General features: G+C 48.5%; 1 protein-coding gene across 3 annotated transcripts in view; it reads left to right on the top strand.

Annotated features, from left to right (window-relative positions):
• Nucleotides 1-13861, top strand: part of DHDDS (dehydrodolichyl diphosphate synthase subunit) — a 28116-nt gene extending 14255 nt beyond the window's left edge. For 2 of the 3 annotated variants that reach the window (XM_049617717.1, XM_049617716.1), the window contains exons 7-9: nt 1948-2062; nt 4044-4151; nt 11596-13861. In XM_049617717.1, the coding sequence (XP_049473674.1) occupies nt 1948-2062; nt 4044-4151; nt 11596-11835 (463 nt within the window). In that variant the 3' untranslated portion in view covers nt 11836-13861. The remainder of the gene's footprint in view (nt 1-1947; nt 2063-4043; nt 4152-11595) is intronic. The other variant, XM_049617718.1, reaches the window with a different exon arrangement.
• The last annotated feature ends 965 nt before the right edge of the window (nt 13862-14826 follow it).

Genomic DNA, 14826 nt, shown 5'->3' with positions numbered 1-14826 from the left:
ATTTTTGAGAGAGAGGGATAGAGCATGAGCAGGGGAGGGGCAGAGAGAGAGGGAGACACAGAATCCCAAGAGGCTCCAGGCTCTGAGCTGTCAGCACAGAACTCGACGCGGGGCTTGAACCTACAAGCCATGAGATCATGACCTGAGCCTAAGCTGGTCACTTAACTGACTAAGCCACCCAGGCGCCCCACGTGCCTCATGTTTTCAGTAATTTTTCAAGTTATTTTTAATGGCCGCAGAATATATCTTGCTTTAATTTACTTAATCATTCTAGTTGTTTGTTATGTAGGATGTTTTTAATTTCTCCTTATTACAAATAAGGCTCCAACGAAATCTATAAACTTAACTCTTGTCAGCATTGTAGATGGCTTCTTCCAGATTTGGGTCTGGATGTGTCCATTTCGCCTTATTCTTGTCAAGCCTTTTTTTTTTTTTTTTCTTTAATGTGAACTACTCTAATTTTATAGGTGAAAGTTGGTATTTTACTTTATTTAATAGAGATGACTTCTCGGGGAACCTGGCTAGCTCAGTCAGTTGAGCATGTGACTCAGGGTCGTGGGCTTGAGCCCCACATTGGGTCTAGAGATCACTTTTTAAAAAAATGTATTTCATTTCATTTGACCCTTAAAACAACGTATAAGTAGGTAGGACAGATTTGCCCATTTCAAAGATAAGGGAGTAGAGAAATTACATGGATTATACAGCATCTCAAATTTCTTAATTAGAGGATTAAGACCATGCTGCTAAGACAGGACTATCAGATTATCAGGGAAATCTGAATTAGAGCCCTTCGTTTTGCAAGTCATAAGTGAATATCGTTTCCCATATGATGTTACCAAAAAAAAAAAAAAAAAAAAAAGCTCCCTCTGATTTGCAGCACTCTCTCTGAGAGATGAAATGACTTACCCAAAGGCACACTGCTGGTAAGTGTAGAGTCTTGTTTTACATACTCTGCCCAGATCTCTCTTTTTCACCCTGCTCCTGGAAGAATCTTCCCACTAAGAACTTTTACTTGCTAGACCCTTCCCAAGATACAAGTCTTACCACTTAGAGATTCCAAATTCTGCCTCTTGGTGCTTGGCAAGGACCAGTAAACAGTGTTCTTGGACCCAGCAGACACCAGCCTTGCAAATACCCTCTTTCCATAGTGGCGGTCCCCATTCTGTCTCCATTCCGTCACCTTTGTAAATGTCTGTCTGCCTGAGAAAGTAGCTCTTAACAAACACAGGAGGGGTGGGCGTATTGCTGTTCTTTTAAATCCTAAGTAATGTGGATTTTTTGTGGTGTTTTAGGGCCCATATGACTTAAAAATTTTAAAAGATGTTCTTTATAATAAATTCCAACAATAACAAAAGTACATAAAGATAGTCTTTCCTTCTTATCCAACCTTCCAGAAGTGATCACTATTAATAATATGGTGTGTGTCTTTCTAAACTTTTTCTTTGTAGATACATAGATTCATATATGTGAGTATTTGAGTGTGTGCGTATGTTTTCTGCATTGTGTATTTTCTGAGGCTTGCTTTTTTCAACGTTAGATCTGAGACATCTTTCCCAATCAGTGCATTTAGATTCATACTTATTAAAAATAGTTGTGTTAGTATTGCATCAAATTGCAGGGTCAGATATGTGCATTTTAAAAAACAAGACGTTTTAAGTGAAGGACGTAGTCTCATAGGTGCATCCGATTTTAGGCCTGTAGTGAAATAACCTTGAGCAAGTTATTTATTTTTTCTTAGCCTCAGTTTCCCTATCTATAAAATGAAGATAGAAATACTTTGTGTAGTTGTGAGGATTCAAATCATGCACTCATTTGGATGTTAGGGTCCTTCTGCTTGTATTGGCTAATGGTGTTCTATAAACTGGGAAGCCTTTAGTATGAGTTCACCACGAGAATAATCCAGAAAGAGATGTGTGCTTATCTTTGTCTCTTCCTCACTCACCTTAGTGATATTTCTGAGTCTCTGCTTGATAAGTGCCTCTATACCAACCACTCCCCTCACCCTGACATCTTGATCCGGACTTCTGGGGAAGTGAGGCTCAGCGACTTCTTGCTCTGGCAGGTAAGTCGTTTGTAACCACCGTTGTGTTTATGTCATCTTGAAAGCCGTGACTGTGCCCACAGGGCGGATTAAGTGGGGCTCATCCCCACCCCAAGCTGTGCTAATACCAGAGCACCGGGGTTGTGGGGTTGGGGGAATCTGGAGAAGTGTATCCAGACTGTGCCTGGGAACATTTGCTGTCCCTTCCTCATCTGTCCCTGGCTTTGCCAGCCTGGGTGGTTCTTGCTGTCTAAAGAGCCTAGAGGAAAATCAAGGCTATCCAGCTGTGGTGCAGACCTCACTTGTGCCCCTGTTCAAAGCACTGGACTTCTGCCCTGTCCCTGAGCATAAGCTGCTGCCCTGGCAATCTAGCAGTTACTTCAGCGCCTCTGAGCTGGAACCTTGCGTGGGGTTCGAGCAGTTCCTCATCTGTCTCCTTCAGACTAATGTCCGCGTCTATGCAAGCACAGTCCACAAGGAATATAAACTCTATGCGGACTCTTTCTTAGGGGCCTGCTGTTGCCTCTCAGCTCCATTACCCCAGTGTAAGTGGTCCCCCCTAAAGCTCACAGCCAAATCAGTTTGCGTTTGCTAGAAAATCCCCATCGTCTGTTAACTTGGCCCCTAAGTGGCACATGACTGTAGGAAGTCCTTGTTCAAGGAGAGGTTGGAGGGACTCCACTTAGAAGCAAGTTCCAGAAATTTTAATGGACTATAGTCTTAAATGATTTAGCTACTGAAGATACTTTCAGCCTTTGGCTTTATTGAAAGAAAGCATGTGCAGCCTACGTTTCTGTGGTCTACTCTGCTGGTCAGATCATGTCTGGAAAGTTTACTCCTGGGCACTGAGTTTTAAAAGACTGCATTGGTAAACTGGAGGACTTAACAGAGCCTGTCAACCTGGATGGCAAGGAATCTGGAACTCATGTCATATATAAGGAATGAGTGAAGGATAGTGGTCTGAAAAAGGGAGGCATGGTGACAGTTATTCCCTCGGAAAAAAATAGAGTTCCTCCTTTGTGCTGGGAATATGGCAATGGCCATGTCAGAAATAATCCCTGCTGTCTTCAAATTTATAGTTGGCAAAGGCAAACTGAACAAGTCATTACAACCTTGAGGACAAACAACAGGCAGCTGTAATCTAGCCTTCAAATATTTGAAAGAATGTCGCTTTGAAGAAGAAACAAACTTGTTCCAGAGAAAAGACCGGAGACCTTGGTAGAAGTTCCAAGGAAGGTGACATTGGTTTTGCATAACAAGCTGTCTGACAACTCAAATTGTCCCTCTTGAGGCACTGAATTCCTCACTACTGAGGGGATCAAGCAGTGGCTGTCAAGATGTTCCAAAAGGGATTCGTCTATCAGTGATTATTATTAAAGTTCACCCAGCTCTGTAGTCTGTTTTACGTACATGATCTCGTTTAAGTTTCACAGTACTGTAAAAACCAGGTATTCTTATTACCCAGTCTTACAGTCAAGGAGACTGAGGCCCAGAGAGGTTAAGTAACTTGCCTCAGGTCAAATGGATGGTAAATGGTGGAGCTAGGATCCAAAGCCAGGCAGTCTGGCCCCAGAGCCCATGATCTTAACCACTGTGCCCTGCTCTGCTACTTAAAAATAACAACAGCAGCCACCATTTGTTCGTTGCTGACTTTTATCAGACAACATGTCTCCCAGATGACCTCTAAGGGCCAAGAGCCAATAACATAATCCAGATGTTATTTCATCGTCCTAAAATTGGCTCTTAGAAAAATCCTGGTGGGAATGTTGATCTAGTCTTGCTTTAGTTCTGCCTCGCTGCGGGCAGGTGCCTCAGATGACCCCTCCCCACGAGTGAGGTAAATTGGGGCTGGCAGCGGAGGCAGCGGCAGCTCAAGGTGCCTGTGTCAGCTCATCTCCGGGCTCCTGGGTCATGCTCAGCCCGCTCCTTTGGAAGCCTGACCCAGAGGGTGTTCCAGCAACCTGCTACTAAACTATACTGTCTTCCTTCCCCCGCTTACCAGACCTCCCACTCCTGCTTGGTGTTCCAACCCGTTCTGTGGCCGGAATACACATTTTGGAACCTCTGTGAGGCCCTCCTGCAGTACCAGATGAACCATAGCATGCTCCAGGTAAGAGCTCAGGGCTGGTCTGACTGGATGTGAGAGAAGAAAAGGTTAGCATTGGTTGACCACCTACAACTTACACAAGGCACTTGCTACTAAGCGTGTTAGTGACGATAGTAGCTACAACCTATTTACTGTGGTCAGGCACTGTGAACATTTTATAGGTACCATCTCGTTGCATGCCCCCAAGATCCCAGTGATGTAGGTATTATCAGCCCCACTCGTGCAAGTGAATCCATCGAAATTATTTTGTTAAGGACACATAACCAATAAGAGACGGAACTGGGATTCAACTTACACATCTTTAGCGTCTTTGCCACAGAAACCCAGGAAAGGCTTCTCAGGGAGCTTGTCCGTTATTCCCTGACGGTGTTAAGCTAATCAAAGATTGTAGAAGTGGGAGTATGCGAGATTCAAGCCTCTTCCAGAAGGGATTAAGGACAAGATAGCACTGTCTTTCTATTACACAAAATTGTGTTCTGCCAAGAGTTGAAGTTCGGCTTTGATCACCAGATCTTGAAACAGGTTTTATTCGGAGGCAGAGTCGCCGGCATCTGATGAGAGTTCTTAATAATCATAATGGGCGTGTGTGTGATGATGGCAGCTAACTTTGAGGGTCTCCTGAGGCACTTCGTTGTTTTCGCGGAAGTTTTCTCATTGAACCCTTCCAGCAATCCCACAGGTTTGGTGTCTTCATTTTCCAAGTATGGAAAGAGAGGGGCAGAGTAACTGTCTCCAGGCCACAGATTTTGGAACCCTTAGCTGGTGCTGGTGCTGGAGTCTAGAGAGATAATGGCCAGGAGGAAACAATGATGTTAAGTCAAGGCTTCTTAATCCTCTTGGAGAATCTGATGAAAACCGTAGACCATCTCCCTAGAAAAGTTGCATAGATCACACCCACCATGTGGCATTTTGCGTAGGATCCTACCTATCACTGAAACACTTAGTTCACATAACCCCTAGAACCTGTCCGTGAATCCCAAGTCCAGAATTCCTGGAATAAGTCCATCAAATCATGAAGCTTTGGTCATATGCTTCGTCAGTGTTCTCAGAATATGAGGAATTGAAAGAGGAAGTTCTGTTGAAGTAAAAGGAAAAACAACAGTCTCAATTATCCACCCTCGGTGGGGAAGGAGTATCAGAATTTTCTACATGACCAAAGCTCCTTTAAGAACCAAAACTTGTGTCTTTCCTTTTTGTTGTTCTATCCTTTTTTGATGGGAAACTTTCTGAAATGTGTCTTGTACATAATCCTTGACACCTATATACCAGGCCCTTGCTAATGATGATGATGATTAGAATAATCACATTCTAGTGATGCTAATAATGATAATGGCAACTGCCGTCTTGAAGCACTTCCTTGGACAGCGATGCCCTTGAAGGGGGGACTGTTTGCCCAAGCTAGATGCTCCCCAAATACTTGGCTTTGGGATTTCTTGTATGCTTTTGTACATCTTCCATCTCCTTTTTTTTTTTTTTTTTTACCAGTCAAGAGGCTAATTTTGGCAGCATCCCACCTTCTCTTCCTAGTTACTGATTTAAATCAGGTATAGGCAAGGAAACCAGTCAGTCAAGCTTGTTAGAAATATGTCTATGAAGTAAGAGTAAACGGTCTCTGAAGCCCAGAGAATGCTTGGTGCATGAGCTTTTGTGTATGGATATTCTTATCTCTGGTTTGGCTGTTCAGAAGCCTTTTATATAATTTCAGGTTTCTGAGATGCTTTCCCACATGGCTGTCAGAGGACTCAATTTCATTCATTGCATTCTTCCCTAGTGCCTAGTATAAGTCAGGTACTAGAGAGTCCCTGCCTTCGTGGAGCTTATAATCTTACTTGAGGAAGATAATAACCTAGTAAACAAATATGTAAGATTATTTCAGATTGTGATAAAGCCACAAAGAAAGTAGAGTGGTGTGCTAGTAATAAAGAAAGCAAGAGATCCTGAATGGAGCAGCCAAGGAAGTCCTTTCTGAGAGGTGGTTTTTATGCCATGATATAAAAGACGAGAAGTAGCCAAATGTGTGAAAATCTGGGGGTAAGGAATTATTCTCTACAAAAGGAACAGCAGTGCAAGGATACGGAGGTTATCAAGTTTGGGTCGTGGAAGAACAGACAGGCCAGCCTGCGTGAGAGAGAAGGGTGTGGGGCAGGCTGGGAGGGAGTCAGACCTCTGGTTATATAGAGCCTTGTGGGCAATGGCACCACAACTGAAGAATTTCGATCAAAGGATTGACAGGATCTGATTTACATTTTGCAAAAATCACTCAAGATTTTCAGGGAGGCAGGAGTCAAGGACCAAGCTCCTACAGTAGTCCAGGTGAGAGAATGTGCTTCGAGGCGGGGGGTGGGGGTGGCGGGGGAGTGATGTAGGGAGGGGGAGGGCTGAGTGGACCGAGATGGGGAAAAAGAAATGTGAAAACAGAAACAAATGAAAGTAACTCTAAGTCAATAATATAACCCATAGAGAAAATAATTCAAGTTACGTAACCCAAACATAGTTCTCTACCGTACATCTTTAGGGGGATGTATTCTAAGGATAGTACAAACCAAAAGGAAATTTAAACATTATTTAAGAGGTTTTTGTTAGTGATCATGTTGATGATGTAAGTCTGAAACTCTTATGTATCCTGGAGGATAAAGCAAATGAGTACAAATATTAATGTTACCAGGAACCAAGACATCTAGGCTTTGGCCTGGGCAGCTGGGGGGGGACAGTTCTGCTGTTTTCTGGGGTGAGGGGGGACATGTTCGAGGACGACTATTAAGAGTTCTGTCATATACCTGTGAATCATAACCGCAAACATTTATTGAGTTCTTACCACGTCAGGCATCCTTGACATAGATTCTATGTAGTGCAAGAAGGTAAGATACTAATGTTACTGGTGCAGTTTTTAAAGTGAGGAAACCAAAGTTCTAGCAGAAGTACTGACTGTCCTGACTCTTTAGCAGCCCCTTTGGGGATCCTGGCCAGGCTTTCTCTACCCAGGAGTCCTCAGAGCTCTGTTCCTAGAAATCTTAGCACCTCAGCAGAAGCTGAGGGTAGATTCCAAACTAACAACATCCTCGCCAGTCTGGCCTCGGACCAGGTTGCTGATCTTTCCAGTGTCTCCCTTCTGTGTACCCTGTATTGTATGACCAAACTGGATTCTTCTTCCCGGTTCCTTGTTCAGTTTTCCGCCTCCATGTCTGTGCTCCCGTCCCATCTCCCAAATTCCCACTGTTAAAATCTGAGCCGCCGTAGCTCTAAGCCCAGCACAGTGTGTCTTTCTTCCTGCAGGAAGCCAGGGCAGAGGGCAGGAAAGTGGCATCTAGACCTAGAGCAGCTCACTGGGATGAGCGTACCTGGTGCGTGTTAAGGGACGCAGGGACTCAGCTACAAGCTGTTTGGGGCCAGACCTTGGTATCTGAGGGGACCTTGGCAGTCTCCAGGTGATCACCCATCGGCCCTAGAGAATGGGGGCTGGCAGAAGGAGCAAATCTTGACTCAGATGCAGTAGGACAGGGAAAACATCAGCAGGGGAGGGGGGCTGGCAGTGCAGAGCCTCTGATCCTCAGTTACAAGCTGCATGGTTGGAAGGTCCATAACGGGTCACTGAAGTGTTTGTTTCACCTAGTCTGTAAGAATGGTGTTGCCGAAGATACATGTTCCCACTAAACTTCCTTTTTTTTTTGTTTTAAGTTTATTCATTTTTGAAAGGGGGGAGGGGCAGAGGGAGAAGGAAGCACAGAATCCAAAGCAGGCTCCAGGCTCTGAGCTGTCAGCACAGAGCCCGATATGGGGCTCGAACCCACGAACCACAAGATCATGACCTGATCTTGTTGGATGCTTAACCGACTGAGCCACCCAGGCATCCCCTCCACTGAACTTCCTTTGGTGCATTTGTCAGAGATTAAACACAAGGCTGAATCAGTCAACTATTTTATTTCTATTTTATTTTATTTTATTTTATTTTATTTTATTTATTCAGGTAGTCACTATCTTCTTCTTAGGAAAAGTTAAAAGCTTGAACTGTCGTCTCAGACATTCCTGTCTTTGAATCATGGCGCTGCCTACTAGTTCTGTGACTGACTGTCACCCTTCAGAGTATCATTTTCCTCCTCTGTAAAACGAGAGGAGTAATGTTAATAATAATACCTGCCTCACTGGTTTGTGATAGGGTTCAGTAAGCTAATACACCTAAAGTACTGAGAGCAGAGCTGGAAAGGAGTTCCTTTTCAGAGAACGGTGGCCAACATCATTCCCCACGTGTGTCTCCGAGCTCTTCATCAGAGTTCTCCTGTCTCCAGAAAAGCCATAGACTCAGGGCACCCTGCTCATCCTGTCCCTGGTACAGTTCCCTAGGCAGGGAGCCCCCGGGGATGCTTCAGTACATTGTATTTCTGGCAGGGGTAGCTGTCTCAGGCAGCCCTCAGTAATGCATGCCCCGTGCTACTGACCTGGGCATGTCGACTGCGGCAAGTGAGAACTTACGGGAGGACTTGTCATTGGCTAATGAATGTTTTGAAACCAAATGCCTGCAGCCCAGGCCCAGGCAATGTAGTGGAGGACTGAAGGATTTATGTGCTGGGGGGCTATTACATCTTGTTCCCTCACTCTGCTGAGGAGAAAACAAGAGCAGAGAGGCTTAATGCCCAGGAGAGATTTAGATGAATAGGTTAGAACCCCATTTCTCAAAGCAAGCTCCATGGAGCTCTTGCACCAAGACCGCATAAGGTCTGTACAAAAAGTCTCTAAGGAAATTATTAATGCCCTGACTGGCCGTTATACAGGGACAGTGGGCGGTATGGTCAGGGAGAGAGAAATTGACTATTAGGACTTCTTGAGCCCGGATTTTCTGACACTGAGTACCTGAGAAGACTTAGAACACCTCTGAATTGTGCAGGTAGATCCAGAGCATTTGGAGGCTGGACAGACAGGCATCCATATGCAGGCCGCTGGTTCTCCACTCCACCCCTAGAAAGTGCAGCTTATCCAGAGGCACAACACACGTTTCCCATAGACCTCTCAAGAAGCTCTCGTAATGGAGAAACCAACAGAGGGAACTTTATCCCTGTGTGTAACCTAGGCCAAGTCCCTCCCCACTTTGGCCTCAGTGTCCTTGTCTGTACAGTGGGGAGGTGGGACAGAATGTCTTAAGGATCTCCCCTGGCTGTGTCATCTTAACAGTGAATCACTGATTCCTGGCAGTTAGGGGCCAGGCTCTCCCTTGACTGCAGTCTCTTCCTTCCCGGCGCTCAGTCTGGAGCTTGCCATTCAGAAGAAGCCTGTGCCTCACACGGTGACTTTGCTCACAGCATGTTTTCGTCCCTCTGTGGCCGGGTGCTCCCCTCCTTTCTGGCCTGCCGGAACTTACCTATTTAGCTCTGGCTGCAAGCAGTGATAATGGAAGAGCAGCTAACCATCGATGCCAGCTGCGGGTCAGGCGTTCATTTCCTCATCCTTCCTCAGATTGCCCATTGTGCAGAGGACTCACTCCGGCCTGGTCAAGCTCTTCAATCCATTCCGTGTGTCTTTGCCACTATTCTCACTGACCGATGCCCGACCCTCCCCGCCCCCCGGCCCCCGCGCCCCGGCCCCATGCACCCCACCTTTATCCAGATCCTCCGCGTCGGTTCATGTCCAGCTCGGATTCTGTCTGTCCATGAGGCGTCACTGTTCCTTGACCTCCATCAGCCACAGTGTCTCTCTTTGAGCTACGTCGCCCTTTTTCTTGCTTCTCTGATGACCCTTACACATTCTGCCTAGTATTATGGGACTTTGTATGTAGATCTGTGTCCTCATCGGCCCACAAGCACGTGGATTGCTGAGACCGTATCTTGTACGTCACACACTAGTAAGGTCCTGTATGCAGGACCCGGGTTTCCTCCTGACCAAGGCCAGGAAGAAGCCGTTCCAGCAAGACGGGAGGCATTCACAGCGACCTCTCAAACCCATTTTAGTCTTTGTAGCTCCACATGTGAGTTCATCACCCTAACAGAAGAGTACCCTTGGATGCCTGGGTTCATGCAGGACCCTAGGGAGGGATTTTCCAGAATTTCCACTTGTCATCTTTATTCATGCAGTAAATCTTTATTGCTGAGAGACTCTAGCAAATCACTTCCCCACTCTGAACTTCCAGGTCCGTCTCCAGCAGATAAAAAGTAGCTCCCGTGTGAGGGTCAAGTGCTTGTGCACACGTAAGATATTCTTTAAAGGGGGAAGACAGAGCAATCCAGGTTTACAGGCTGAGCAGGACACAGACAGGTACACAAATACGGTAATACAAGGTAGACTGTGGTAAGGGTCATCAGGGTATGAAATGCCAGGTCGGCAGCAAAGTCTAGTTTCTCACACATGGAATAGGTCTGGCAGAAGGAGCTCTGGTGCAAAGGCTCTGCGGCCGGTTAGGACAGCAGGAGCAGAGCCCATCAGTGAGGCACAGCAAGGCCTTGGTTCTGCTCCAAAGAGATTTTCCCCTCTCCGGGAGCATCTCCCCTGCCGTCCTGGGATCATCTGGCCGGCCGATTAAGTATTTCACAAGTACAGGGCACCCAAGTGCCGGAGAGGAAAAGCCACACAGTCTCTGCCTTTTAGGAGTTTGTCTGAAGATACATAAACATATGAGAAGTGCTGCCAGGGAGCACGATCGCCTGTGTGAGAGCTGGTTCCAGGAGTCCAGGGTGCTCTGCCGAGCCTTCAAGTGCTGAGTTTCTAACAAAAAATGGACTATGGACACTAAAACCTATTCTACTAGGCAGAAAACAGCAAGTGGCTTAAGAGAGCGGAACCCGTTTCTCACAGTGTTCATAGGAGGATCATTTGCTGTAAGAGTCAGGCCAGTCTCTATACAGGAGGCAAGTTTGGAGCCAAACTCTGAAAAACAGCTTAGGGAGCTGGGAGGACGGCACCTTTAGAGTGACCTGGGAAGCCAAAGGAAATGACCCAGCGGACCTGCCCGAGGCAGGAATAGAGCCCTCCCAGCAGCAGAGAATAGACAATAACTTGTGAAATTGCTGTTTCTGTTTGAGAGCCTGCTAATATGCTAGAGAGGGTTTTGCATATATTATCGCTAATCCTTAAAACTCTTCAAGGTAGGCACATCCCCCACTTTATAGATGAAGAAATGAGGTTAGGAGAGGATTTGCCCAAAGCCACAAAGCTAGTTTGTGGGGGAACCAGAAGTCAGACTCATATTTGCCTGGTTCCCTTCCAAGCGTGAACCTGAGAAGAATTTCAGGAAATACAGAGGCTCCCACCCAAAACAAACCAAGATGGACCCAGAACCCCCACGGCCGTGCTTATACATCATGGGCACCACCTCTGCACACCTACTCCCAAGCTTTTCCAAATCCGGTACAAACTCCCCATTGTTCCGCTTAGCTTGGCCCGCCTGGTGCCCCACCCCCTACCTCCTCCATCCCAGTTCACTCACACCTAAAAAATGATCTCCCAATCCCTGCTTTTCCTCTAGCAGAAGGCCCGAGACATGTATGCAGAGGAGCAGAAGAGGCAGCAGCTGGAGAGGGACCAGGCCGCAGTGACAGAGCAGCTGCTGCAAGAGGGGCTCCAGGCCAGTGGGGACGCCCAGCTCCGACGGACACGCTTGCACAAACTCTCAGCCAGACGGGAAGAGCGGGTCCAAGGCTTCCTGCAGGCCTTGGAACTCAAGCGGGCTGACTGGCTGGCACGTCTGGGCACTGCATCAGCCTGAGTGGGGCTGGCCTCGTGCCACTTTGCCCTGCCCTCTGCCTCCAGGGCCCCACTCCCCTTTCTTTTCTTGGTGAAAGGCACCTCCTTCCTAAGGATGAAGTGTGTTTCCTTTACTTTGCAAGGGAGCCCCAGAGGCCAGGTCTGCTGGCCAGAGATACGCCTTTTGGGCCGCCCGGGACAGTGGCCCCTGGGGAGGACTGAGGGGATGGTCTCCCACAAGTACACTAAACCCAGCTCTGGTCACCTGTAGCTTTGGAGAGCAGGGAGCCCCGGTTCTTTGCTGCCCGCTCCTTCCGCCTCTGCCACCTCTACCTGTGTTCTAGATGCATTTCACTTTTCCACCAGCACATCCTTCAACATAACAGAATTTCAGGGAGGAGGTCTCCCCAAAACCCTGGCCCTTTACCCATCCATCTTAGCCTTCCACCCGACTTTCACAAAAGATTTGGCCCCACCTTGGATCTGCTGGTAAATAGCTAATAGGCAGCCAGCGTTATTTGGGCAAGGGAGGGGAGGGAGAGACAGAAAGAAAATTTGCCCATCTGCTGCTCCTCCCCCTGGGCTCTCCACCTGGGATTTGCTATTGAATCTCTACCCCCTCCCACCACACAGTGCTGATTGCTCACTGAAAGGCTCAGCGCCCCCAATGGCGCGCAGAAGCCAGGCGGGTGATTACAATCCAATTACCTATTGTCGACTCAGCCCACACAAGCTTTTCTCCTCCTCTTGCAGGGCACGGGGCCAGGCTCCACGCCCCTGTGCGACCAGCCCCCTTCGTGGCCACAGGGTAACAGGAGGGCCTCTAGGCCCTGGTGAATCTAATCCACCACAGGCCTCCTTCCCCGGAACACCTCACAGGACCCGGAGCAAAGGAACAAGCACTTCTCCCAACTGACTGACGCCTGTCCTCACCATCTCAGACTCTGCTTCCCACCGCCTCAGCCTTTGAGGCTCCTCTTGTTTTGGACCTGGCCCCTGAAGTCCCCCCGAGACGATTTATTCTCCGCGTGGCAGAGTCTCAGCTTGTTAGGGCCAGGGCTGCCCAGCAGGGAGAAGGCCAAGTCAAGGGCTGTGTCCTCTCCCTGCCAGGCCTTGCTTCGGAGCTGCTGAGAGGATTAGTGCCTTTGAAGAGCTGTCTGCCTGAGCAACTCTGCTTCAGGTGCCTGGAGCAGCAAGCACCAGCCTTTAACACCGACCAAACACCACTCCGTTTAGCCTTCCCATTTCACTTTCTGCGAACTGTTTCCCCAGCACCTCCCTCTAGGGGAGAGGTGGGGTCTTGCAAGCAGTGCTCAGAGCATAGTCTTTAACCCCCCCACTGCCCTGTATTCCAGTCTCCTCTTTTCCTTCCTGTGCCAGTATACCTGGCACAAGAGACCCCTTGGCCATCATCCCTGCTCCCAGAATCAAACAAATGCCAGACACTGCGATTGAGAAGCCAATCAATGCACCCTTTGGCAAGCCCCCCACACACACCTGGCATTCCCCACAACCAATCCCTGGCACAGGGTTCCCAGAGAGCAGGTGCTGTACATTTTCCAGCTTTACAATGGGGCTGTTGACAGCCTTAATTAGGGAGGCATGAATTATGCGGCTATAATGCAGAGCCCTACAATTAAGGCGGGAATGAGGGGCTGGAGGCAACAAACGGAATCTGCCCAGTGAGCATGGCTATTGAGTCCTGTCTCCGTTCTGTGTCCGACTTGCCCCAATATGAATGGGGTACAGATGATTAACGGAGCTGGCATCTCTTTGGCCTTAGGTCCTGTATTCTGAGAAAGAGACACAGAGTGGGATGGGTAGGGGTGGAGGGATCACCACTGCCAAGGAGCAGGGGCTGCAAACAGTGGATATGAACTCATTGTGATTGTTTTCTACCGGTAGGATTTGTACAAACCGGCTCATCCTTTGCCTCAAGAAACTAAGTGGGACCTATTTAAATGTCTCACCTGTGAGCCAATCCCCCACTTGAGGATATTTATTGTGTTCTTGTGTTCTCCTGGGTTTCAAATAGAATTTTAAACATTCTTAGATGTATAACTTGTTTACAAATAGTACAGCAGAGGGAACACCTTGTTTTGCGGCTGCAATGGCCTGCCCTCTCGCAGGTGCGCTTGGCGACCTCCAGAATCCTCAGCTTTGGGGGCGCGTGGGGTGGGGGGGCCAGTGGAAGAGCCCTTTGCCATCGCAACACCTGTTCCTCTACTTGTTTCCTAATCCCCGGACTCTCTCCTCCACCCTCCTTGTCCTCGCGCAAGTGAGAGGAAGCCAGCCTGCCAGTGTGGAAGGAGGGATTTCGCCAGCTGCGTTTGCAGCGCCCAGGCTTGGTGGCCGCGTCGGGTGGGGGCAGCTGAGCTTGATGTCTCCGGAGCGGGTGGAGCATAGGGGGAGGGGAGTGCTGGTAGGCCTAGGCGGCTGCTTTCCGTCATTCTGTGGCGGGGTCTTGAGGTCCGCGAACACAGGGACCTAAGGGAGCCACCCGACAGGCTTTGGGGTGGGGGGGCTTCCTTGGCATTTGGGGAGGCAGCTGAGAAACGGGTGCTGAAAGGACAGCTCCTACCTGCCCCACTGCGCCCGAAAGGGACCTCGGCGTGTCAAGTCTCCCCCTCGGACCCCCACCCCACCTCGAGTGGACCGCCTTCCAGGTGAGGAGCACGAAGGGATTCCTTGGAGTGGCAGCTTGGAAGGATGCACGTCCGGCTGCGCCAAGCTGGCTTCCCCGCTCTTTCCCCACTTCAGCGTCAGCCTTGGCCCTGGGAATTGCAGCCTGTGCCTCCAAGCCGCGCGCTTCCTCCCGCCTCCGGCGGAGAAGGGTGGTGCGGCCAGGCCTCTAAAACCCTTCTTCTGGGGCCCCCAGCGGGAACAGGAAGGAAAGCGGCCGAGATGCGCCCTAAGTGTCGCATGGCTTGGAGAAGTGGGTAGCTTGGTTGCATAAGGTGGAAGGAACTTGGTAGTTTGCAAGAGCCAGCTCTTGGCGGGAGCCGAAACGCAG

Source organism: Panthera uncia (genome assembly GCF_023721935.1).
Source record: "Panthera uncia isolate 11264 chromosome C1 unlocalized genomic scaffold, Puncia_PCG_1.0 HiC_scaffold_4, whole genome shotgun sequence".
Taxonomy (NCBI): domain Eukaryota; kingdom Metazoa; phylum Chordata; class Mammalia; order Carnivora; family Felidae; genus Panthera; species Panthera uncia.
The sequence above is the reverse complement of the archived record's forward strand: the minus strand, read 5'-3'. Positions and strand labels throughout refer to the sequence as shown.